The 26560-nt window shown below is 42.7% G+C and overlaps 2 protein-coding genes across 11 annotated transcripts in view; one reads left to right on the top strand and one right to left on the bottom strand.

Annotated features, from left to right (window-relative positions):
• Positions 1-24525, bottom strand: part of SLC31A1 (solute carrier family 31 member 1) — a 39919-nt gene extending 15394 nt beyond the window's left edge. Inside the window, exons 1-2 of the mRNA XM_080820411.1 lie at positions 24378-24525; positions 23544-23641 (exon numbers count right to left, since the gene is read on the bottom strand). The gene's annotated coding sequence lies outside the window, so the exon portion shown is untranslated. The remainder of the gene's footprint in view (positions 1-23543; positions 23642-24377) is intronic.
• Positions 24526-24737: 212 nt separating this feature from the next.
• FKBP15 (FKBP prolyl isomerase family member 15) overlaps positions 24738-26560 on the top strand; it is a gene marked incomplete at its 3' end in the record, with an annotated part of 53743 nt that continues 51920 nt past the window's right edge. For 9 of the 10 annotated variants that reach the window (XM_080819343.1, XM_080819342.1, XM_080819341.1 and 6 more), the window contains exon 1: positions 24738-24866. In XM_080819343.1, the coding sequence (XP_080675469.1) occupies positions 24814-24866 (53 nt within the window). In that variant the 5' untranslated portion in view covers positions 24738-24813. The remainder of the gene's footprint in view (positions 24867-26560) is intronic. The other variant, XM_080819335.1, reaches the window with a different exon arrangement.

Below are 26560 nucleotides of genomic sequence, written 5' to 3'. Positions count from 1 at the left end.
AACCACCCAGGCGCCCCAACAAACTTAATTTTTAAAATGCCATTATCCAATCTCTAGATCACCTATGCCTTCTGGGCAAACATGAATGGGCCATGCTATTACCATGTAAGCAACAAAATACAAAGGAAAGAGAACAAGTTTAAACATGAAAGGGAAGCAGGTGATAAATGCTATATTGGGCAAATAATTTTCTTTTTTATAGCTTCATTTTCCTTAACTGTATAAACACTGAATTATATGATTAGTCAAGTTTCACCCAGAGCTAAAACTTAATTCTACATTTTTTCAGGTCAAGTTCCAGGAGAATAGAATTCTTCTCTATCCCTATCCTTACTATTGGGTTGTAAATTCTAAGTTTTAGGATTTTATTTATTCATTTGAAGGAGAGAGAGCGAGAGGGCAAGAGCACAAGCTGAGGGGAGAGGCCAGAGGGAGAGGGAGAAGCAGACTCCCCACTGAGCAGGGAGACGGAGGTGGGACTCGATCCTAGGAACCTGTGATCATGATCTGAGCTGAAGGCAGATGCTTAACCATCTGAGCCCCGCAGGCACCCTGACCCTGTCTTCTTTAATCCATAAACTCCTTCATTTTCTAACATCCTGCACACAGTAGTAAGTGCTTGCTGATATGAACTGTTTTTCTCTGCATTTCTTTCCTGGACACTTAGACATAAGACAGACAAATCAATTCCTCAATCTGTTAATGAGACACTAGGCAAACCTCAGTTTTCTCTCTGCCACTGTAGTGAGTGTGAAATGCTATGCAATAATATTGATTAATATTGATTAATATCCTAGGCATATAGGATATGCCTAGAAATTATTCAATAGCTCTATATTAGAAGTAGCAAAATGTAGATGATATAGGATAACATAGACAAGTTGAACTTTTTAAGACTTGGAAGGGGTTACAAACTCATCCAGTTCTACTTATTCATTTTATGGAAACCTAGAGTATGAAATCACAAAGTGCTTGGGAGAATCTAACATTTACATATTCTGGCCTAGTTTGCCTTCATAGATACTTTTAGAAAATATTTGTTTGGTCACGAGTGCAAGGAGATTGTAAACAAAATTCACACCTGTTTTAAAAATGGATGAAAGGGAAAAAAATATGGAAGAAAAGAATACACTGCTGTTGACCTTCAAGGGGCTTGAAATGCCGAATCCAGATCCTTTATATGAATCAAGCCTCTAGGGCACTAAACCTGGATAAGTGCAACTTTCTAGAAAGGGACAACAGAGAAAACAGACCAAACTATAAGATAAGATCAACCTGAAAATACTTCTGACAGACAGCACAAGCAGGGGGAGTGGCAGAGGGAGAGGGAGAATCAGGATCCCCCCTCAAGCTGGGATCCCGATGTGGGGCTTGATCCCAGGACCCCAGGATCCTGAAGGACCCTGGGATCATGACCTGAGCCGAAAGCAGATGCTTAACAGACTGGGCCACCCAGGCGTCCCCTAACTCTCTTATCTTATTTTACCCGCAAAATGTCTCTTCTCAGAACCTAAAGCACAGGGAGCTTAAGCAATCTGTTCAATGTTATTCTAGAAAGTTGGGGAGGTCGCATTGCTAGAGCTTACCTATCCTCACTCCCCACCCAGAACGTATTCTGTTCAACCTGCCTTGTTATTTACCCAAGTCACAATTTGGTGTCCATTAAAAGTCATGGTTTTGATCACTTTTCCTAATCCCAAGTACATGAGAAGATTCACCCAGTTTGCCTCTGGTTTTTGCCATCAGCAATTCTATTACAAACATGCCCCCCCCCCCCCCAAGATTTCACCTATTTATCTGTCAGAGAGAGAGAGTGCGAGCACAAGCAGGGGGAGAAGCAGGTGCCTCACTGAGCAAGGAGCCCGATGCGGGACTCAATCCCAGACCCTGGGATCATGACTTGAGCTGAAGCTTAACCGACTGAGCCACCGAGGCATCCCTACAGACACGGGTTTTCCTAACAGTACCCTCCACCCTGGTCATCCCATGTGATACGCCAACGACAAATTAATCTACCAAAGGCATGGCTCTACTTATCTGCTCAAAAAAAAAAAAAACAAAAAACAAAAAACAAAAAAAACCACTGCCTACCAACCTCTCCCTTGTCTATTAACTTCCTGGTTCTGAGATCACAGATCTCTAAAACAAAGGCCTCAACCTACCTTCTTGCCTACACATACTTGGAGTACCAGTCAAACAAGTCCAATGGCCAAAGCTTGAACGGGACAAATCCCACGCTTTTCGGTCTATCTTTGCTCACAATGTTTCTTCAGTCTGGAAGGCCCATCCTTACTATCTCTGATGCAACAAACCCTCCTCATCTTCTGAGGTCTCCTGCTAAGCCCTCTGAACATTCAGAGCACACTGTGCCTTTCCCAAGAACCCCAGCTTGGATTAGGTCTCACAAAATACCCTGAAATGTTATCATCTTCTCATTCGGGGCCTGTTTCGGTCATCACATTGATAGAACAGTACTGAGAAAAGATAGGGGAAACACAATTAGGCCTGGAGGAGATGCAGGAGACATTTCTTCAGCTATAGGCAGACCACCTGAAATTGAAACCTGAGTGCACTGTCCCTTAATTGGTGGGTCACAGAAATCTAAGAACTGGAAGGACCTCAGAAGGCACTGCATGGAGCCCTTCTGTGATACACAAATTCTGTACTAACTGAACATGGCTAGGGATTTGTCAGGCTAGTGTGTTGCTTTCTTCTAGAAATATAAGAAAGTTAACACTCTCTTTCCAGACAAGCCAAGTACAGATGGTGTTTCGCAGGAAACTGAATCTTGCTATTTGGTGGTGATGATGTTGATAATGGACCCGGTGCTCAAAGCTAAACCAGTATTTGTACTCCAGATAATATTTACATATATTTCTGAAGCTGTAATTTGCATTTTAGGCTCTACTCCCCGGAACTAACAACTGTCTGCGAAGAGAAACCTAAGTGTCTTTTTTATTAAATCAAAGATTTATTTATTTATTTTATTTTTAAAGATTTTATTTGTTTATTTGACAGAGAGCTCAAAAGGAGGCAGAGAGGCAGGCAGAGAGAGAGGGGGAAGCAGGCTCCCCGCTGAGCAGAGAGCCTGATGTGGGGCTCGACCCCAGGACCCTGGGACCATGACCTGAGCCGAAGGCAGAGGCTTAACCCACTGAGCTACCCAGGTGCCCCCATTTACTTATTTTAGAGAGAGAATGAGTGAACGAGTTGAAGGAGGGGTAGAGGGAGAGAAACTTCAAGCAGATTCCCCACAGAGCGTGGAGCCCAATGCAGGGCTCAATCCCACGCCCATGAGATGATGATCTCAGCTAAAACCAAGAGTCGGACGCTCAACTGACTAAACCACCCAGGTGCTCCAAGAAACCTGAGTATTTTTTTTTAAAGATTTTATTTATTTATGAGAGAGAGAGACACACAGCGAGAGAGGGAACACAAGCATCAGGAGAGGGAGAGGGAGAAGCAGGTCTACCGCTGAGCAGGGAGCCCAATGCGGGGCTTGATCCCAGGACCCCAGGATCATGACCTGAGCACAAGGCAGACGCTTAACCATCTGAGCCACCCAGGTGCCCCAACCTAAGTATTATTTTTTAAGAATTTTATTTATTTATTTGAGAGAGAGAGAGAGAGCACATGAGCAGGGGTAGAGAGAGTAGAAGAAGCAGACTCCCTGCTGAGCAGGGAGCCTGACTCAGGGCCCCAGGACCCGGGGATCATGACCTGAGCCAAAGGCAGACACTTAAATGACTGAACCACTCAGGTACCCCATGAAACCTCAGTAACTTTATATCCAACTTTTGATACTGGTTATGCTCACTTTATGCTCACCATCTGGCATTTATGTCTTTCTCTTACTGACTTACCTTCCAGCCTATTTCAAACTAATCCTTTTCACAAATATTCCACCCAAACTGACCTATTCATTTTTCCTGAATACACTGAGCACTTGACACCTGTATGACTTTTTGGCTTATGTCATTCCCTGTAATGACTCCCACCCCCCTTCCTGAATATGTGTAAATCCTCCCATCATTTAGTCAACATTTATCTTGCACTTAAATGTGTCAGAATTAGGGTGAAGTTAAAACATGGCCCTTGCTCTTTTGAGTTTACGATCTAGCTCGTTCTTTATGGCTTACTTAATATGCCATCTCTTCCATCAGGTTTTCCTTGGATTCTTGACAGAAGAAATCTCTCTTTTCTGAATTTCCCTGGTAATCTTCTCTTATGGAAAACTTGGCTTACAGTTCTTAAAATACACGATATAAAATACTATTTTTACACAGCAAGTTCCTTGAGGACAAGTAAACTTTCTAATTTCTACCTCCTTACTGCATCTGGAAGAACATTCAGTAAATATTCATTCATTTGAAAGGTACTGAATTCTTTTAAAAAATTTATTATTATTTTTAAAGAATTTATTTATTTATTTGTGAGAGAGAGAGAACACAAGCAGAGAGAGGGGCAGAGGGAGAAAGAGAAGCAGACTCCCTGCTGAGCAGGGAGCCTGTCATGGGGCTCGATCCTAGGACCCTGAGATCATGACCTGAGCTCAAGACAGATGCTAAATGACTGTGCCACCAGGCACCCGAAAAGTATTTCATTCTTACAAAGTCCATATAGTTTTTGGTATCTACCTCCAAGGATCCAGGTGCAAAAGGCAAGATTCTTGCCTTTGTGGGGCTTACTCTAGGAAGAGGAAGCCCTCATTTAGTATGTAAACAAATAAATAATGTGTTTAAGTATATACAATTACCAATCACGATAAGTGGTATGAAGGAACTAACCATGGTACTGTGGCAGAGAAAAACAGAGAAAAAACTAATTTAGATGGGGGGTGGCAGGTAGAGAGAGGAGAGAAGCCCTCTCTAAGGAGATGACTTCAGACAGACTGCTGAATTACTGGAGTTGGGTAGAAAGGTAAGGGAGCAGCATCCCTAGGCAAGAAAAGAACCAAGGGGGGTGCCCGGGTGGCTCAGTCGTTAAGTGTCTGCCTCCAGCTCAGGTCATGATCTCAGGGTCCTGGGATCGAGCCCCGCATCGGGCTCCCTGCTCAGCGGGAAGCCTGCTTCTCCCTCTCCCACTCCCCCGGCTTCTGTTGCCTCTCTCGCTGTCTCTCTCTCTGTCAAATAAATAGATATATAGAAAAGAACAAAGAGCATTCAAGGTCGTATGAATAGAACACACTGAGTCATTTTAAGAAGACTAAATTTTATTCTAAGGGCAACTGGCAGCTCTTTAAGGGTAAGAAGCAGGGAAGTGATATGATCAGATTTACCTTCTCACAGAGTACTTTTGTTGCTATGCAGAGTGGACTTTTTTTTTTTTTTAAGATTTTATTTCTTTATTTGACAGACAGAGATCACAAGTAGGCAGAGAGAGAGGGGGAAGCAGGCTCCCCACTGAGCCGAGAGTGCGATGTGGGGCTTGATCCCAGGACCCTGAGATCATGACCTGAGCCAAAGGCAGAGGTTCAACCCACTGAGCCACCCAGGCGCCCCAGAGTGGACTTTATTTGCTCTTCTGCTCAAGTTCTTCTGTGAGGCACTCACAGAAAAAAAAAAATCCTTATGGAGCCATGGGCTATAGTCCTTTAACTTGCCAGAAACCATAAAGCCGTATGTTAAAACTTAGGAAGGAAAAGAACCTTCTAATTTCTGGGTGATAAAATGGTTTGAAGGGCAAAACTGAAGAATATTCAATACGGGCTATCTTGGATTGTAAGAGCTTTTCAAGTCCCACGCCACCCTTTGTCGGTGAGAGTTAAGCTTACAGAATAGTGCTGAGCATGAGTCTGGAGTCAGAGGGTATTCAAATCCTAGCTCTGCTAATTTCCAGCTGAGTGTTCTGGTGACATTTCTTATAAAAACTGTTCAGGTTATCAGTAGGTACTGTGTACAGAGACTGCTAAAGGGTTGTGTCCAGATTTCAACAGTATTTGGATAAATGATTCAAATTTGGTATTTACTCAATAAATAGAAAAATATGATAAAGGTAGAACAAGATCCCTGCAGGACATGGACAGCAGACTGTGAGGTACATGGCAAGTGCTTAGACTTTTATTGGATTATACAATCTGTACTACGCGTGGAAACCTTCAACAGTGATGTAAACAAACGCCACTTCTCACTTATACCTCCTCAAAACAGTAGCAGTCAATCCAGAATTTGTGTGATTCTAGCCTTTAATGCTCAAATGTTTTAAGGACAGTGGAGAACACATTAGACCAAGTCTAAGATCTGGATTCTGGTCCATCCAACTCTATTGCTGTGTGTTCTTGTGGATAAAACACCTATCCCAGAGTTTCTCAATTTTGGCATTACTGACATTTGAAGCTGAATAATTTGTTGTCGTATGAGCTGTTTTGTCCATTGTTGTATGTTTAACAACACCCCTAGCCTTTACCCGCTAAATGCTAATAGCACTGTCCCAGTTCTGACAACTAAAAAATGCCTCTGGACATGGCCAAAAAATCCCCTGCAAGGCAAAAATCACCCTAACTCTTTGAGAACTACTTTTGATCTTTGAATTTCAGTGTGTCATCTAGAACTCAGGGAAACAGATAACATCGGTCTTATTCTCCTTCAGGGTCATTACATGACTCACATGAAATAATGAATGGGAAGAAACATCGAGGAAAAAAAAGACCAAAAAACATATGTAAAAGGATTATTACTCTGTAAGTTATTATTTAAAGATATTATTTATTTTATTTATACAGAGAAAGAGCAAGCACAAGCATGAATGGGGGAGGGGGAGTAGGCACAGGGAAAAGCAGACTCCCTGTTGGTGGGGCTTGATCTGAGGGTCCTTGGATCATGATCTGACCCAAAGGCAACCAACCACTTAACCAACGGAGCCACCCAGGCGCCCCTCACTGAGTTATGATTATTACTACTTAAAAATTTTTATTTATATCCCACTCAGTTAACATACTGTGTAATACCAGTTTCAGGTGCACAATTCAGCAACTCAACACCCACACATGACACTTGGTGCCCATCACAGCAAGGGCCCCATAATCCATTTAACCCATCCTCCCACCCGCCTCCCCTCTGGCATCAGTGAGTTATCACTATGCTCTGTGAGTGCTCAATAATGAGACTAAAGAAAACTCACATCTTGTTTATAGAATGCATAATAAGCCTTAGATTAGGCTACGTGCAGCCTAATATACTTTTCAGGCATTCAATATTTGTGATTCCAAGTCTGGGTCCAATAATTACCTCATTTACTTTTGTGGCATGTTGTCAGGCTATTCTCTGCTGAGCTACAATAATGTAGTGTGTTTCCAAACTTAATGGCACTTGAAAGGTGGGCCTGCGTTAAACAGGAATGGCTACTCATTTTACAGACAGAAACTGAGGTACACAAGGTTAACAGACGAGCTGAGGTCATGTGGCAGTCAGTCTAGTGGCAGTCTGCAATCAGAATCCAGATTCTGACCTCAAGTCTAGTGTTCTATTACTTGTGTCATGGTACTTTTATCCAACTATCTTGTGTCCCTGTCTCTGGGCACAAAGTCAGACACTTTGCTTTCTGGGCGCAATCCGGGAAAACCAAGACAAGGAAATGGAGAGTGGCTTAGAAAGAAATGTGGACCTGTTTCTATGCAGAGGCTATTCCCTGCTTTCAGGGTAAACTGATGTCCCGTTATCCAAGGGCCCTGCCAAGTCTTGAAGTCCTTGCCCACTAAGCTGTCCCGGAGGAACTAAGTCTGGCTGTTACTACCTGCACAGCAGCTGTGGCTTGCAATGCCCTCTACCATGCTATGGCACACAATCTGGGCTAAAATGGTTACCTGCAGTATTCCTGACTGCTCGACCTCTGCATGGCTCTAAGTAAGGTGAGAAAAGACTCCATGCGGTCTGAGCTCCAGGCCACATTTCAGCAAATCTGTTCAAATTCACGAAACCCCAAAATGCCATTCTACTATATATTTTCAGACTTCTAAAAATGTCATCGTTTATTCTATTCCTTTAAGATACCAGGTCACCTCTGATTATTATGTCTCTGTGCAAACTTTCTAAATGCTAAATGTTGTTACAAGGAGCCATCGCTCTCAACCATTGACTCAGCAGCAGACCTCTGGATAATTCTCTGGCAGCGCATGGGTTGCAGCTGCCCTTAGCCCTTACTGTGATTACGATCTGAAAGAATGTTAGTAAAATGAGGAAATTTTGGTTATTAGCCTAGGTTTTTCTGTTACATCAGGTAATTTAATCATTATGGTCACAGTTTCCTCGGTAAAGAAAATAACTCATCTTTAGGGCCTAAATTTCAATTAGAAAAGTTTAGGTGCGTATGATATTTTTCATGAGAAACAAATGCACACCTAACTTTTCTACAGATGCCGTGAATATTAATTGATTGCTTTAGACATTCTAACATCTCAGTGGCTTCATCAAACACATTTCAGAGCATACTGTTCATATCACTCCGTAACATTTTCCAACTCAAAAATCTTTTTTTTTTTTTTTAAGTTTTATTTAAGTAATCTCTACACTCAATATGGGGCTCAAACTCAAAAGCTCAAGACCAAGAGTCAGATGTTCTTCTGACTGAGCCCGTCAGGTGACCCTCCAATCCACCAATCTTAATCCTCTTTTCTGAGAGCCACCTTTTTTTTTTTTTTTTAAAGATTTTATTTATTTATTTGTCAGAGAGAGAGAGAGAGAGAGAGTGAGCACTGGCAGACAGAGGCAGAGGGAGAAGCAGGCTCCCTGCCGAGCAAGAAGCCCGATGTGGGACTTGATCCCAGGACGCTAGGATCATGACCTGAGCTGAAGGCAGCTGCTCAACCAACTGAGCCACCCAGGCGTCCCTTCTGAGAGCCACCTTGCTGAAGCAGAAACAGTAAGAGCAAGAGCCCTCCTGGTTTGGGAGTCAGAGTGCTGTCATAAGGCTACGTCACCTCTGAAGCTCAGAAAAAGTTACTAAAACTTTGTGGGATAATGCATCCATATAAAACTAGGAAACACGGGGCTCCTGGGTGGCTCAGTGGGTTAAAGCCTCTGCCTTCGGCTCGGGTCATGGTCCTGAGGTCCTGGGATCGATCCCCGCATCAGGCTCTCTGCTCAGCGGGGAGCCTGCTTCCTCCTCTCTCTCTCTGCCTGCCTCTCAGCCTATTTGTGATCTCTGTCTGTCAAATACATAAATAAAATCTTTAAAAAAACAAACAAACTAGGAAACAAAATCTCACAGTATTCTGAACATCAAAATGTAAAAATATATATGAAAGTGACTGATACATTAATGACATACATAGTAAATAATACATGTTAATTACTTTCTTTCTAGCTCAAGGATTTCTTAAAGTGTCTGAATCAGGATCATTTGTGATGTCCGGTGAAAAATGAAAATTACAGACCCCACTCCAGACCAATGAATCTCCTTGCAGAGAATGGGCCTCAGAATCTAGCTATTTATCAATCTATATAGGAAATTCTTACATACTCTAAACTTTGAGAACCATAATTTTTTTTTTTAAGATTTTATTTTATTTATTTGGTAGAAGACACAATGAGAGAGGGAACACAAGCCTGGGGAAGTGCGAGAGGGAGAAGCAGGTTTCTCGCTGAGCAGGGAGCCCTATGCAGGGCTTGGTCCCAGAACCCTGTGATCACAACCTGAGCTGAAGGCAGATGCTTAATGTCTGAGCCACCCAGGCACCCCGAGAACCATAATTCTGAATTACAGAGATATACGATACACAGTACACAGAATCTAAGGACTTGATGTTTAACAAGTGAGAGCTTAAAAAAAAAGGAGAAAGAAACAGGAAAAGAAAGTCAAGATTCAACCAGGAACTAAAATAAAGCATTTGTTTATTGTGGTATTCCAAAAGGTCAGGGAGCTAACCTAGCCTCACTTAAAATTTATCACCTGATAATCAAAGAAACTTCTGGGCTAACACTGAATTTAAAACCAAATGGCTCATCTTCGGGATCTGATAGAGTTATTTTTTTGTTGTTGTTGTTGTTGTTTTAACCTACTATGTGGATAAAATCTCTGAGTTCCAGATGAAGGGGAATGTGTATACATCTCCTGTAGTCTTACTTTCCTAGACTGGTTGTGAACTACAGTCACTGAACTATCAAAAAGACAGATCTCAAACAGGAAATGCACAAACGAAAAAACCATACTTCTATATGAAGAAATTGTTGGATATATTTCCCAACATGATTAGTGAAAGTAAGATTTGCTCCCAAGGTCTGTCCCTAACCATGAACTCTTACATTTTTGAGATTGGAAGGTCTGAGATCCAAAATAGCCCACCAAAAGCAAACAAAAAGCCACAAGTAGGAAGCTGTGGGCAGAAAGTATTTTCCCTTTCTTTTTTATGGCGGCTCTCCAAGGACGCGGGGAGCATATTCATTCTCTAACTGGTAAAACCGTACCTGCTGGTTGTAGGCCCTTGGGCAAATTACTTAATATCTCTGTGCCTCAGCTCTAAAAATCAGAGTAAGAAACGTAGCTACCTCACAGGATTGTCTTCAGGACTGTTACGAGGAGCTCACTAAGGTGAAAGCGTAGTAGTTGAGAGGGCAAGTTAGTTTCCTCAAAGCTAGGGCTGCACGTAGCACCGATTTCGTGATGCTGTGCGCAAATACAGTGACCTTGGAATGCCGTATTGCATTATTACTTCCTCATCTACTGTTCTCCCTAAACTTCAGTTCTCTTTGATTTTTCTTTTACCCTCTGCTCCATAGCTCACCTTTCTTTCTAACCTTCGCTGTTCCCATTTTGGGAGTGTTCGGGGTGAGCTAGTGAATCCCAGCCATTTAACTTCACCCACAGGGATGTCCTTTACCTCTGTTGAATCGGGTGGTCAGTAATTTGCTTTAATTGGATTCCAATCTGCATCCATATTCTTCGAGGTGCTCAAAGTTTCAGGCTTCTCTCGCCCTGTCTTCTAATTATAAAAGATGCATTTTATGGGTGGTTTCTCCATCAAATAATTCGCCAACACCAGCTTGGCCTCGTACAGTTCAACTGAATTTTGACACTCACCAGAGACAGCATCAGATTCCACAGGTTAAGGGCTGAGTCCTAGAAGACTGCCCTCCACTTCATTTTTTTTTTTAAAGATTTTATTTATTTATTTGTCAGAGAAAGAGAGGGAGAGAGAGCGAGCGAGCACAGGCAGAGGCAGAGGGAGAAGCAGGCTCCCCGCCAAGCAAGGAGCCCGATGTGGGACTCGATCCCAGGACGCTGGGATCATGACCTGAGCGGAAGGCAGCTGCTTAACCAACTGAGCCACCCAGGTGTCCCTGCCCTCCACTTCAGATGCTAATTACAGATTCAGGTTATTACCCGCACATCTGACTGGATATAAAATCAGAAGTGTCTACAACCCCTTCTCTTTCGGTTCAAGTAATTTGTTAGGGCAGCCCACAGAACTAAGGAAACCCATTTACTCAATAGATTACTGATTTATTACAAAGGATATTAAACAGTATGAATTAATAGCCTGGCGAAGGGAGGGCAAGGTCCTGAACAAAGGAGTTTCTGTCCTGGCACAGTGGTACATGTAAGTATTCTAGTTCTCCAAGCTGAAAACTCCTTTTTTTTTTTTTTTTTTTTTTTTAAATGGAGGTTCCATTACATAGGCATGATTGATTAAATTTCCGGCTTTTGGTGACTGAACTCAATCTCCAGCCCCATTCTCCTCCTGGGAAACTGGGGACTGAAAGTTCCAATTCTCCAATCACAGTGGTTGGCTTTACGGGCAACCAACCTTAGAAGACCTGGGGGCTTGGGGCACCTGGGTGGCTCAGTGGGTTAAGCCTCTGCCTTCAGCTCAGGTCATGATCTCTCGGTTCTGGGATCAAGCCCCACATCGGGCTCTCTGCTTAGCAGGGAGCCTGCTTCTCCCTCTGCCTGACTCTCTGACTACTTGTGATCTCTGTCTGTCAAATAAATAAATAAAATTTAAAAAGAAAAAAAAAAAAAAAGAAGACCTCAGGGCTTTCTAAAAGTCACCTCATTAGAGTAGATAGAGGCCAGGGAGGAAAGGGCAGGCAGGCTCAGTGGGTAGGATATGAAGATGGAGAGAGTATAATATGGTGTGTGGATCATTGAAGCCCCAGGTGTATATAGTGTTTTGATTTCACAATAGAAGAAACACGAAATAAGATATGATAATTTATCAAAAAATTTTCAAATACATACAAAAGTAGACCAAACATACTCATTGCCCAACTTCTATAATTATCAACTCAAGGCCAGCCTTGTCTAGTCCATATCCCATTCATTCCCATGGCCTGCATAATTTTATTTATTTTTATTTTTTTTAAAGATTTTATTTATTCATTTGACAGACAAGTACCAGTGAGGCAGGCAGAGACAGAGAGGGGAGGAAGCAGGCTCCCCGCTGAGCTGAGCAGAGAGCCTGATGCGGGGCTCGATCCCAGGACCCCGGGACCATGACCTGAGCTGAAGGCAGAGGCTTTAACCCACTGAGCCACCCAGGAGCCCCGGCCTGCATAATTTTAATGCAAATTTCAGATATTAAAACATTTTATTTGTATGTATTTCTGTATCTCATTTCTGTATTTTCTTTTTTTTAAGATTTTATTTTTTTATTTGACAGAGAGAGAGATCACAGCTAGGTGGGGCAGGGGTAGCAGGCTCCCTGCTGAGCAGAGAGCCCGATGCAGGGCTCGATCCTAGGACCCTGAGATCAAGACCCAAACTGAAGGCAGAGCTTAACCCACTGAGCCACCCAGGTACCCCAAGAAGGGGACTTTAGAAGAAACAAAACAAAATACAATATCATTAACTCACCTGAAAAATTAACAACAATTCCTTAAAATCTTCAAGCGCCCAGTTTGTGTTTGCATTTCCCTCGAATGTCATATACATTTTTTAAGAACATAAACTTTAAGGGCTCCTGATACATTACGTTTTTGCCAATATGATACATTATGTTTTTGCCAATCCCATCTTTTCTACATCCTAGTTCATTAACAGCAGGGAAGGGGTACTAATTCTGCCCTTTAATTCTGAGCTACAACATAGAACCACACACACTGTGGTATTTCTGAAACCATAGTAAAGGAAACTCTCTACATGGTTAGTTGCTAGAAAACTTATGGCCCTTGTACAAATAACAGGCAGAAAGAAGCCTACTGAGACATCCACCTTAAGCTACCCAAAAGTAATCTCCCTTGGGAGCCTGGCATTCAAGAAAGTTTATATTTGAAAAGGTGGGACCTACCTGGGTAAGCTGCATGTGAGGCCTGTCATCCTCTCACCTGTAACTTTAGGAGTTAAGAGTGCACAAGCGAGCTGAGCCATCTCCTATCCCCCAGAGTGTCTAAGTACTCAAAGCATGGCCCAAAGACAAGTTTCTTTATTCTAAAATTAGAAAAGTCAACACTGATTCAATTGTCTCTTCTAAATGTACAACTTTACATATAAGCCAGAGTTTGTATTCATCTAGTATTCCCTTTTATCTTTATGATTTCATACACATGAGATTTGTGGGAAGATACATGTTTATTTTGAGTTGACAATTCCTAGGTTATTTCTCTGAGTATGTCTAATTCCACAGCTCCCACTAGCATGTAGCTAACTAAGTAAGTGAGGTCCGAATTTTTAACCACAGCACAAAGAATGGCAGTGGGAGCCAAAAGGAAAGTGTGTGTACACTTCCTTAAACACCAACCCCCCCACACACGCACACACCCTTCTTTAAAACAGTTTACTTGGCCTTTTGTCCCTTCCTGAACCATTCCAGGTGTGCAGAGGGGTGGGTTGGAAGGTGTTCACACTATGGCGAGAAAAGGAAAAATGTGGCACCTTGAGAGTAGCCAAACAGAGGAAAGATCACTCTGACATCTACCCAACTCAATTCAATGAGTATTTATCAAGTACCCTCTGCCCAGGGCCTATCGGAAATATAGAGATGAAGAGGATAGAGGCTCTGATTGAAACCTATTTACAGAACAAATTTCACAAATGGCTTAAGGCACCTAGAGAGAGAATGATGGAGGTGGGAAATGGAAGGAAGGTTAGTAGGTCTAGTCAAGAGGCATGAGGGGATGACAGATTTCTGATCTGCTTTGTGGTCCCTAGTTCCTCAAAAAGACATCTGAAATGGGTACCACTCATTTCACAAAATTATCACCTTCCACAATCACCAAAAACCTGGCAAGCCAGTGAAAACCACACACAAACAGACATTTCAGTTATCCTCTCTTCCTTGATTTTTCCACTTTCATTCCTTACATGGATGGATTGCAATAAATAGCTAATTTTTTGAATCCTCTATGTGGTAAGTATTGGTGAAAGTAGTTAGAAGCCTGTCCCATTTTGTCCTGAGTTTGTAACATTCACCTTACAAATTAACTCCTGAGTAATACAGCACACCGAACAGCACTAGAAAAATCTATAGGATCGTGACGTAGTAGGTGACTTTGGTCAAATTTGTAATTAAACATTATTTTGGTGAGGTTGTCTATACTTGGCCCTTACTTAAAGATGTAGTGTCTGAATAACAAGAGATAAAAATTAAGATGCTTCAGAGGTGCCTGGGTGGCTCAGTTAGTTAAGTGTCTTATTCTCGATTTCAGCTCAGGTTCTGATCTCAGGGTAGTGGGGCTGAGGCCCATGTCAAGCTCTGCACTCAGCGGGAAGTCTGCTTGGGAGTCTCCCTCTCCTTCTCTCTCTGCTCCTCCCACACACACTCTCTCAAATAAATAAATCAATTTAAAAAATTAAGATGTTTCAAGAAAATGATACCTTCCCATCTCTTTTGCTCTTCATTCACAATTAAAATCTCATAGAATACCAAAACTAGAAGAGTGTTTTATTATCTGTCTGATGTACATACCCTTTGAGACAGTAATTCCACCTCTAAATACAGTTGACCCTTGAACAACATGGTGGTTGGGACACCAACCTCGAAGCAGTCAAGAATCTGTGTATACCTTTTGACTCCCCAAAACTGAACTCCTGAGAGCCCGCTGTTGACTGGAAACCTTGCTGATGACATAGTTGATTAATATGCTTTGTACCTTATATATATTATATACTATATTCTTACAATAAAGTAAGCTAGAGAGATGCTTGGGTGGCTCAGTCGGTTAAGCATCTGCCTTTGGCTCAGATCATGATCCCGGGGTCCTGGGATCAAGCCCCACATTAGGCTCTCTACTCAACAGGGAGCCTGCTTCTCCATCTACCCCTCCCCCTGCTGGTGCTCTCTTCTCTCTTCCTCTTTTTCAAAAATAAATAAATAAATTCTTTTAAAAAAAGTAAGCTAGAGAAAATAAAGTTTTTTTGTTTTTTTTTTAAAGATTTATTTATTTATTTATTTATTTGACAGAGAAAGAGATCACAAGTAAGCAGAGAGGCAGGCAAAGAGAGAGAGGGAGGGAAGCAGGCTTCCTGCTGAGCAGAGAGCCCGATATGGGACTCGATCCCAGGACCCTGAGATCATGACCGGAGCCGAAGGCAGGGGCTTAACCCACTGAGCCACCCAGGCGCCCCGAGAAAATAAAGTTATTAAGAAGATCATAAAGAAGAGAAAATACATTTACAGTGCTATACTGTAAAAAATTTCACCTGTAAGTGGAATCACACAGTTCAAACCCATTTAGTTCAAGGATCAGATGTATCTGTCCTAAAGACACATTGACACATGTATCAAATGTTATATGAACAAAGTTATCTGTCATAGGACTGTGACAGCAAAATATTGAAAATACAACATAAATATTTATTGATTAGGCATGGATTAAATAAATTATCATATTTTCATAAAATGGTATACTTTGCAACCATATATAAGAATGAGGAAACTCCTGGGGCGCCTGGGTGGCTCAGTGGGTTAGAGCCTCTGCCTTCGGCTCAGGTCATGATCCCAGGGTTCTGGGATGGAGCCCCGCATCAGGCTCTCTGGTCAGCGGGGAGTCTGCTTCCCCCCCCCTCTCTCTGCCTGCCTCTCTGCCTACTTGTGATCTGTCTGTCAAATAAATAAAAATAAAATCTTAAAAAAAAAAAAAAAAAAGAAGAATGAGGAAACTCTTAGGCACCTGGGTGGCTCAGTGGGTTGAGCCTCTGCCTTCAGCTCTGGTCACGGTCTCAGGGTCCTGGCATCGAGCCCCACATCAGGCTCTCTGCTCAGCAGGGAGCCTGCTTCTCCCTCTGCCTGCCTCTCTGCCTACTTGGGATCTCTCTCTCTGTGTCAAATAAATAAATAAAATCCTAAAAAAAAAAAGAATGAAGAAACTCTTTATATACTTATATGAATGATCTCCAAGTTATGAGATGAAAAAAAGCAGGTGTACTGTATGCTAGCATTTGTAAAAAAAAAATTCAACAGGGTTAAAAGTATATACACATTATTTATAAACACCTATACTATCCTAGGGGTCAGGGCATAAGAAAGAGATAACATTGTGATTCCTAGAAGGGAAACTGGTCAGATGTGGGTAGGAGTAGAAGAAACATTTTTCACTCAATATCCTTCTGTATCTTTTGAATTGTGAACCATGTGAATATATTTCCTATTTTCAAAAATTACATTATCAAGTACAACTCCCCTAATTTAAAGGTGAAGAAGCTGAGGCCCACGTTATTAAATAATGACCCTAATGTACTCTTTAGTCACTGAACCCGTAACATCTACTTTTCCTATAAGGCTTCTGTAACAGGGGTCTAATCACTTACCCCAAACATCCCATTTCTCCAGACAGGTCTGCTGGCAAGCAGCTAAGCAGGGGGGATTTCTGAGTTTTACATTTCCTGTTTTAGTGACAAATAACATCGACGTTCCTGTTTCTCTTGCCCACTCTCACCTTTCTGTACAAAGAAGATCAAGTATACAAGTACATTCTTCACAAAGGTCTTTAGTGAAGCCTTTATTTGCCTGGTGTGAATAGGACAACTCAAATTTGATATGTCAAGCAAACAAACTGAAAAGGTCTTTTAGTTATGCAATGACAGAAGGGCCTAAGTCCAAGGGGAGTGGATCTCTCGGCTACTATACTCCATTTCTCGGACACCCTTTGTCGTTGGCTAAGCCATATCCTGAAATCCAGCAATCACGAGATACACCCTTTCATACCCTCCGACTGGATCCTTTTGTAGTCTTGATACGTTTCCAACGTGCTAACTATGCGTGCTTTAGTATGATTTATGTAGATTTCAGTGTTTTATAGACAGTGTGATAAGAGTAGAAAAAGCACTGGACTAGACATGAGAGGCTCTGAGCTATAGACACAGGTGCCATATGTTAGCCACAGGACACTAAGCAAATCACTTAAACCCAATAAGTGCTAGTTTCTTTATTGCAAAATGGATATAAAAATACCTACACTCTGTCAATCTCATAGGGTTGTAAGGATCAAATATGTCGAAATACTTTCTAAGGTACAGTAAAGATGGAATATAATTAGTAATAGTTTGCTTACTCATTAGACGACACAATTAATCTCTAAAAGGAGATGTCCCAGTCACACATAGGGCTCACTTTCATGTCACTTAAAGTACAGAGCCTCTTACAGCTGGATTTAAAGAACACAAGCTAATCAGATAAACACACATCACCAAAACACTGCTTTAACTGCCTTCCTGTTATAATCAAAGTCAGACAAAGGTTCCCCTTGCTTAAATTTTCCTTTTTTTTTTTAAAGTAGGCTCCATGCCAATGTAGGGTTTGAACTCATGACCCTGAGATCAAGAGTCGCATGCTCTACTGACTGTGCCAGCCAGGTGTCCCTAAATTCTCCTTTAGTTAACGTTACATAGGATTTTAATCATCTAGGTCATAATATAATCGGTTTGCCTGTGAATACTGGGAATTAATCTGGTGTGAGGCAGAAACTAGAAAACATTTTAAATACTATTTTACTCCTCCCTCTCCCCTTTAAAAAGAGATTTATTTATTGAGGGTGTGTGCACACAGGTAGAGGGGCAGAGGAAGAGGGAGAGAGAGAATCTCAAGCAGACTCCCCCCACCCAGCTTGGGCACAACACGGGGCTCCATCTCATAACCCTGAGATCATGACCTCAGACAAAATCAAGAGTCTGATGCTTAACTGACTGAACCACCCAGGTGCCCCTCCGCCCTCCTTTTAATTAATAAAGGATGATTTAATGAAAATGCTCTGAAAGAATATACACAAAAATGAGAAACGTTGTTTAATACCTCAGATGGAGGCTGCATTGTGTGGTGGAAAAGTACTGGGCTAGGAATCAGAAGCCCTGGGTTCTAGATCTGGGACTTATTATCTGTGCGACCCTGAGGAACTCACTCTCTTCATTCATTCACTCAAATGTATTGTGTACTTATGGAGTGATGGAACTCTGATGAACCCCTATCCTCAAGAAGCCCAGTCTGGAGAAGGGATACATACACATAATGAAAACCAGTATATGATGTACTGAGATAAAGATCATGCACAGGGTTGTGTGGGAGCTGATAAAAAGTCATCAGAAAAGGCAGGGAGGAAAAAAGATAGGAGAGAGGAATGGGGGCCTGCAAGTACATAGTTAGCAGCATGCCTTTAACTTTGATTTTGAAAACCAAAAGACTAAGTTCTAGGTGCTCTACTGCTTCAAAACTGTGACTACTCAGCACAGTCTCATTAACACCTCAACTACTGTTTGGAGAAAGACTCAACCTGGGTGAAAAGGTCCTCTAACATCTCACCGGTTGCTAGATTTGCTCTCTATAAGGTATAGATTCCCTCCAAATAATTTCTCCTGTTTACTTTTGTAATGCAGGTTTCTATCTCACTATGCTGTACTGCATAAGTTCTCAACCTACAAAAGCAGGTTGTATACAAAAGCCTAAGGCCTTTGTGTAAAGGAAAAGAGGCAGGGTGGGCCCTTCTCAACCCTTTCCTTTTCCGCAGGGCTTTGCATTCCTAAGGATGGGCCCCTCCTCTGCTTGGGGATGTTACCTAAAGCTGAAATACCACTCAAAGCCATGGAACTTCAAAAGCATTTCCTTCCCAGCCCCTACTATAAGCTTTCTTTTGGCATAAATGGCTCGATTTAATATATTAAGTATCAGACTCTTGATGATTTCTTGTAGCAAACTACAGAATACTTTTGACTTTCTAAATGGCTTTATTATGCTAAAGCTGCATGTGGGAGGGTCCATATCATCAACCTGCCTTGTCTTCTCCCCTCCCTTTCCCCCAGTCATGCCTGGCTTGCCAACTTTTTTTTTTTTAAGTGGGCTCGAACTCATGACCCTGAGATCAAGATCTACACTGCTTCACCGCTGAGCCACCCAGGCACCCCCTGGCTTGCTAACTTTAAATGGCAGAGTTACCTGGGGGATGCCTGGTCACTGACCTACCTGACATCTTCACTAGTTAAAGTCATCTTGTCATTGTAAACACTTAGAACCTTTATTGTTCTCAATTCAAAATTGTGACTATACTCCAAAGAAAAACTCGATTGCAGCTTTTAAGGACTAATACCCTTTTCCCAAGTAGTGTTTACCATGCCTTATCTCATTCAATCCTCACCAACAACTCCACATTCTAAGGACTATTGGGAAAATGAAGTGGAGGTGTACCTGGCTGGCTCAGTCAGTGGAGGATGGGACTCCTGGTCTCGGGGCTATGAGTTTGAGCCCCATGCTGGGTGGGAAGAGTACTTAAAAATAAAATCTTCAAAAAAAGAAAGAAAGAAAGAAAGAAAAATGAAGCAGATACTTACATGGGAAACTTACTTTTTATGTCATATACTCCTAAACCACTTGGATTTTTTTCATATCAATCATGTCATTTAGAATAAATAATCCCACTTCCTACATAGCTAAGTAACTTATCCCCTTGGCTTTCAAGCTGTTCGACAAATACGGCCCTGGTCTCCTCTTCAATTTTTTTTTTTTGGCACAGAGAGAGAGATCACAAGTAGGCAGAGAGGCAGGCACAGAGAGAGGGGGAAGCAGGCTCCCCGCCAGCAGAGCCTGATGTGGGGCTCAATCCCAGGACCATGAGATCACAACCTGAGTTGAAGGCAGAGGCTTTAACCCACTGAGCCACCCAGGCGCCCCTCCTTTTCAATTTTAATCCGCTACTTCCCTAGGTGTTCTGTTGTCTTACGCTCTTAGCAAACGATCCCACAGAAATCTCTTAACTGATTTCAGTGGTAACACACTAACCAGCCTAGTCTCTAATATTATGGGATCAAAACTTCTTTCTCTCCCTCAGTGAAGTTGTGTCCTTATCAAGTGTCAGGTAGGTCTGTTCAGAAATCAACTTATGCCGGTTGTGCTTATTAATGTAAGAACATAATTTCATAAAGTATTACATAAAGCAATTAAGTGTAAGTGACAAGAGGAAAACAGCAGCAGGTAATACCTGCTACCTGCCAGATGCTGTTCTAAGTGCTTTACATGAACTGACTCCTATAATCTTCACAAGAACCCTAGAAATTAGATAATATCATTGTCCCTATTTTCCAAAGGAGAAAACTGAGCAACGTGCCCAAGATCTGTATAAATGGCAAAACAATTTGGCTCCAGAGCTTAAGAATTAAGCTACTATACTACGTGGACTGACAGTTGTTTGTATGAAAACCAAGTTGAAGGCTTTGGAAAGACTAGATAAAGATGAGTCACACAGATACATACAACTACTCAACTCTACCTTGCACACCAAAGTAGCCATAGATAATACGTCAACAAATGAGCATGGCTGTGTTCCAATAAAACTATTTACTCAAACAGGCAGAAGGCTAGGACAAGGTTTGGCCCTCATGCTGTAGTTCACAGATCCGTGGGGCCCACACCCCACAAAAAGGCTTATTTTAAAGACTGGCAAAAAGATGTTTATGCTTTAAGTAGAAAATCAAATGGCTAAGGTCTGTGTGTAACTAATATCTGTATGATTCCCTGTTTTAACTTATTTTTTTAGTTGGCCAACTATTGGCCCTAATTGCATCAAATTAGAGGGCAACTCTGGTCTTGTAAGAAATTTGTGCCTTCTCTCCTGTCTCTGTGGTTTTGCCAAAGCCACCCCCTCAACCTGGAGAAGCATACTTCCTCATTTCCATTTGAAATTCCACTCATCTTCAAAGCCCATTAGCTCACCCCACATACCACTCCAAACTAGATATAATCTCTTCTTCCTTTGAAAACCTACAATAATTAATTTCTACTTATGGGACTTATTTTGCTGTGTCTTCTAGTACAATTATTTGTATAGTTCAACTATCCCCACTGTTCAACTATAAGCACTTTGAGGACAACAATGACTTAATCATCTTCCTATTCCTGGCAACACCCTGAACAGTGCCTTACACATAGGTTTTCAGATATTTCGTGAATTGTGTTTGACATTCTTCTGTTTTTAGTGACTAGACAGAAAGAACACTATACCAATTCCCCCAAAACTATATTCAATTCACATTGCTAGCATCACACGTATCATGTAACCTGGTTATAACTTTGAACTTTAATAATTTTTATAGTTTAATATTTACAGTGCATTCATTAGTACAGATTAGTATGGGTGTACCTAGATACAAAAATTATCATCTCTACAGCAAAATTCTGGTAATTTTTTTCAAAAAAATATTTTATTTATTTATTTGCTACACAGAGGGAGAGAAAGAAAGCGTGCATGTGCACAAGAAGGGGGAGTGGCAGGCAGAGGAGACAGAGAAGTAGCGCCCCCCTCCAACCCCACCAGCGGAGCAGGAAGCTGGATGCAGGGCTCTATCCCAGGACCCTGCGATCATGACCTATGCCAAAGGCAGATGCTTAACCAACTGAGCCATCCAGTGTCCCCCAAATTACTGGTAATTTGAAAGAAATTGTTAAAATTGCCACTTCCTGGTTAATCTTTGGGGAGACGGGTCAATTTATTTTATAAATACACCTAAAACCTGTGTGTTTAAGCAAAACAAACAAACAAAAATGCTTAATTCAAACTTGAGATCAGGGTTGTGTTTTCCTTACCTCTGTATCCCCAGCAGTACTTAATAGATATCTGGGTTTAAACCACTCCTACAAAGTGTTTAGGGAGCCTGGGCCAAGCTCAGAGTGAGTTAGAAGGGCCGGGATGGGAATTCAGATTTTTAAATTTCGGGTCCAATATTCTAATTCAGGAAGACTGTGCCTTTTTATTAAATTTGTTTAAGAAAAATTTTTTACATTAAAAAAAAGGTTTTATTTATTTATTTGAGAGAGCGAGCGAGAGAGCAAGGGAGAGAGCACACAAGTGGAGAGAGGAGCAGGGGGAGGGAATCTCAAGCAGACTGCCCTCTGAGCATGGATCCTGATGCGGGATCGATTTTATGATCTTGAGATCATGACCTGAGCTGTAATCAAAAGTCAGACGCTTCACTCACTGAGCCACCAAGGTGCCCTGACAGTGGCTTTTTAGATGTACCTAATCCTGCAGTTCAAATCGTGCAAGACTGAGGAAGCCTCACCACCATCTTCCCCTTTCTCATACTGCTGATCAGAACTAGTAGCTGTGTTCCCACAGTGGTGACCTGGGCATGCATATTTGCCGTGTCCCAACTGCCAAAAACGCTGATCCAGATTTTACATGCCTGCCTGTCTAAAAAGGCTACTTAAATGCCCTGGATGAAAAACATCCCCAACTCAAGAATTCAGGATTAGCATTCAAGTGATCTTTCAGGATTTTTTTTTTTTTTTTTTTTTTTTTTTTTAAAGCACGATTCAGATGTTTCAGTGTTAGAATGACGATGACCAGCACTGGGGAAAGGGGTTAGAAAAAGTGATGTCACTTAGGCAGTTCATTCTCCCTCTCCTGAGAGGTAGCCAAGTTCATACTCTAAACAGAGCTACTGCAAAGGGTTCCAGTTCTAGTGCTTAGATTCCAGCTCCATCACTGTTTTCACACTGTCAGCCTTCACTGCTTTAACCATCTTAATCTATAAAATGGACACAGGAAGCAGACAATAGCCTTGTCTCTTAGTTTAATAGAGGAATCCTTTACTAACAAAAGTCAGAGCTACATATACTATTTCTAGCTATTCCATCCCCCTTTTCCCCCTCCCCTAGAGCTTTAAACAACAGTAAAATTATCTTCAACTAGTTCACAGCTAGTACAGCATTTTTATCCTTCTGGAAGGCAAGAGCCATTGCATGGTTCTCTGGCTCACAGGTGAAAAAAAATCCCAAGAGCATAAATTAAGGAATGGGAATAAAGATGAATTCCATTACTCAGTCTAAAAAAGAGTAAGAATCCATTATGGTCAAGAAGGCATAGTGCTCTGTGACACAGGTGACATCAAGATGAATAAAACTGTCCCTGTCCTTGAGGAGCTTACAATTTAGTATAAGCACAAAAACTGTAATAAAAAGCAGAACAAGGGAAGAAGTACAAGAAGTACGAAGTTCTCTAGGAGCTGAATCCTACCAATCATTTCACTTCAATTTCATGCTAACAGACTAAAACACCCAGGTAAGGGACACCTGTTGTCCTAACCTGATCAAGAGAAGCTCGGCATGAAACAACTCCAGTTGAGAGCTATGGAAACGAATGCTACAGTGATACATTACAGGCTTACCCACACATTGGCTAAACCAGGCTTACCTGGAGATGGTCTGAAGAATTATACCAGAAATACTTATATAAGATTACAGAGAAGGTGGAAACTGGAGAAGTCCCCAACAACTGATGTTGACTTAGGTCTGTGGCAAAAAACAAACAAACAAACAAACAAACAACTAAGCAAAACCCAGACCAAGACAGGGACTGGGGATTTTCGCTTCTAAAGTTTTCTCTCTTCCATCACTCACCCCCAGACTATCCCTGCTCTTCTGCACCTCACCTGCATAGGGAGGGGAATTCTCTCCAAATGTATGCCACAGTCTAGCAATAACCACTCTGTAAGGGCGCACAGTACTTAAGAGTTGATAAGGTTCTTTTTCACCCCTCAGCTTACTAAGTCCTGAATCAAGAGACTAGGGATCCAACCCCAGTCTGCCCTTTACTCTGTATGACCTCAGACTAGTCCTCCAAGTGCTTCTTACTTCCTTTCCGTATTGCAAATTCTGGGATTATGAGAAGACTGGGATTGAATTCGATGACCTCTGAGGTCTAAAAGCTTCCTGACCAACCGGCACAGAGAAACACTGGACAAAGAGCCCGTTGAATAAATAGGGAGGTCGGCCACAGGGGACAAGCGAGAAGGACGACAGGTCCGTTTTATAGACGGGGAAAGTGAGGCACCGAGCACCCAGCCCCAAGGTCACTCTAGCTATGTCACTACTGTAGGGGCCCGGCCGAAAGCTCAGCCTCCAGACTGCCAGTCCCGGGCCCTTTCTCCTTTCGCAGAGCGGAGAAGAGTGGCGTGGAGGGTCCTTGTCCCCAGGGAGAAAGGACTGTGCCCATGCCAGGGGTGGGGGAGCGACCGTGGGTGCTTACCTTCCAGATCGAGTCTCGCCACCGGCACCTCCCTCTTAGAACCTTAAGCCGTCACCAACCCCGCGACTCTTCCGAAGCCCCCTCCACTTCTGCCGGGCTCGACGTGTCCACGACCGCCACCGAGGCCGCTGATTCCCGCCCCTGACCCGCCCCCTGCCTCGTCGGCCAATCCGTGTGCAGGAATTCGGAGCTCCCGCGGATCTCACCTCCTCTGCAAGCTGGTGAAGCCTTACGTCACGGGCGCGCGTGCCCGTGAGGACCTCCCATTTGCCTTTCCCCCACCTTCTCCGGAGCCTAGACCCCTCCCCGCTGAGCCACCGTGCGAGAGTTCGTCCTGCCGGAAAGCAGCACGCCGCTGCGGCATTTCACGACGTCGGCGGTGAAAGGCCCGAAAACACTCTCGTTTCCCACCTACGGCTGGGCGAAAGGCACCGTGATGTTCGGTGCGGGAGACGAAGACGACACCGACTTTCTCTCTCCTAGCGGCGGGTGAGTGACTGGGAAACGTAGGACAGAGGGCGTAATAAGAGAACTGGGCAAATGGTTGGTGGGGTCACAGTCTTATCAGACTTCTTCCCAACTTCCGGGTCCAGACCCCTGCCACATTCCGGTGCTCTACAGGTTTCAGAATCCCGGCAAAGCTCGAATCTGGACCGTGTCTGTCCACCTCGATTCTGGACCTGGCATGTCCCTTGTCACTCAGTATGGCCCTGGGGTTCGCCTTTTGCTTTGTGGGTCAGTTTCTCCTTCTGTGAAGTGGAGGTGATTACTGATGACAGCATCTGCCTCAGAGTTTTTATAGGAGTGAGTTGGGGCCGATATGAGACTCTTCCCCGTGGACAAAGCAGTGACACTTCAGGATTGGTCCTTGTGGGTCAGCTCCAGCATCCTTCAAGGCCCGGCCCGATGTCACCTTTTGGGGCTTTCCCTTCTCTCACAGACCCAGGCAGAATGCATTGCTTTCTCTTCCTTATTCCCACGGCTAGGGTGATTACCTCTATCCTTGCAACACCGAATTTATTAAATTATGAACCCTGACGGAACAGAGACCGCTTTTGCTGTTCATCTGTCGCTCAGCACAGTACGTAGTGTGTGCTCCAGAAGTGCCTGTTGAATGAATGATAGCTGTGAAATTGCACTTTAAAGCTTAAAACCAGTGTAAGAGACTGCAGTCGCTATCCCCCGCCCCCAGTCATTATATATACTAGCCTGGGGTGCAAGACTTCAGGAGGCAGGGTCTTGTCCTTTCCCATAATCAGTTTAGCCTTTTCCCTCATGTGTGTCAGTAGACAGCGTGACTCCTTTGAAAGTGAGCTGCCAATCCTGATCTTTGCAGAGCCCTTTCTTTGAACACATGTTTAAGAGATTTAAGAATGTACAGAAGAATGATGAATACACCAGCCTACACTCCTCATCTTACTGCTAAGAGGTTACAAAAACGATTAAGCTACTGTGCCTGTTCTCAAGTTGCTTCTGTTGGAGAGTTCAGTACAAGAATGATCATAAAATGACATTGTTTCTCTTTTGGTGTTGAATAGGATCTTTTGACTTACACTGTGACTGGCTGTATAATACCTACCCTTAAGTCCTTTTTTCACCCTTATCACCGTGTCCACCCCTGCTCTCACTTTAGATGGTCTACATCCACTGAGTTCCGCTTTGGGTTCTTTTAGTTGCTCAGTTATTTTAGAGTTAAGTTATGCTTTTGCTCCTTTTACCTGGTTGCACCCAAAACACTCACTAAAATTTCCACATAGTCCAGCCTGCCGCGGTTGACCGTGTAGTCGCCTTTTTGATTTAGGCTTAACTCACCTATTAAAAAAAAAAATCTAATGAGCTAACAAATAGATTCAAGTGCACAATAAAGAGATGAACCCAATTTAAAATGAGTAAAAGATCTGAATAGATATTTCTCCAAAGAAGATGTACAAATTGCCAATAAGTACATAAGAAGATGCTCAACATCATTAGTAGGGAAATTCAAATAAAAGCCAAAGAGATGCCATCTCACACCCACTAGAATGGCTGTTACCAAAAAGACAGTAATGGGGGTGCCTGGGTGGCTCCGTGGGTTAAGGCCTCTGCCTTTGGCTCAGGTCATGATCCCAGGGTCCTGGGATCCAGCCCCACATCAGGCTCTCTGCTCAGCAGGGAGCCTGCTTCTCCCTCTCTCTCTGCCTGCC

Source organism: Martes martes (assembly GCF_963455335.1).
Source record: "Martes martes genome assembly, chromosome: 12".
NCBI lineage: Eukaryota > Metazoa > Chordata > Mammalia > Carnivora > Mustelidae > Martes > Martes martes.
The sequence above is the reverse complement of the archived record's forward strand: the minus strand, read 5'-3'. Positions and strand labels throughout refer to the sequence as shown.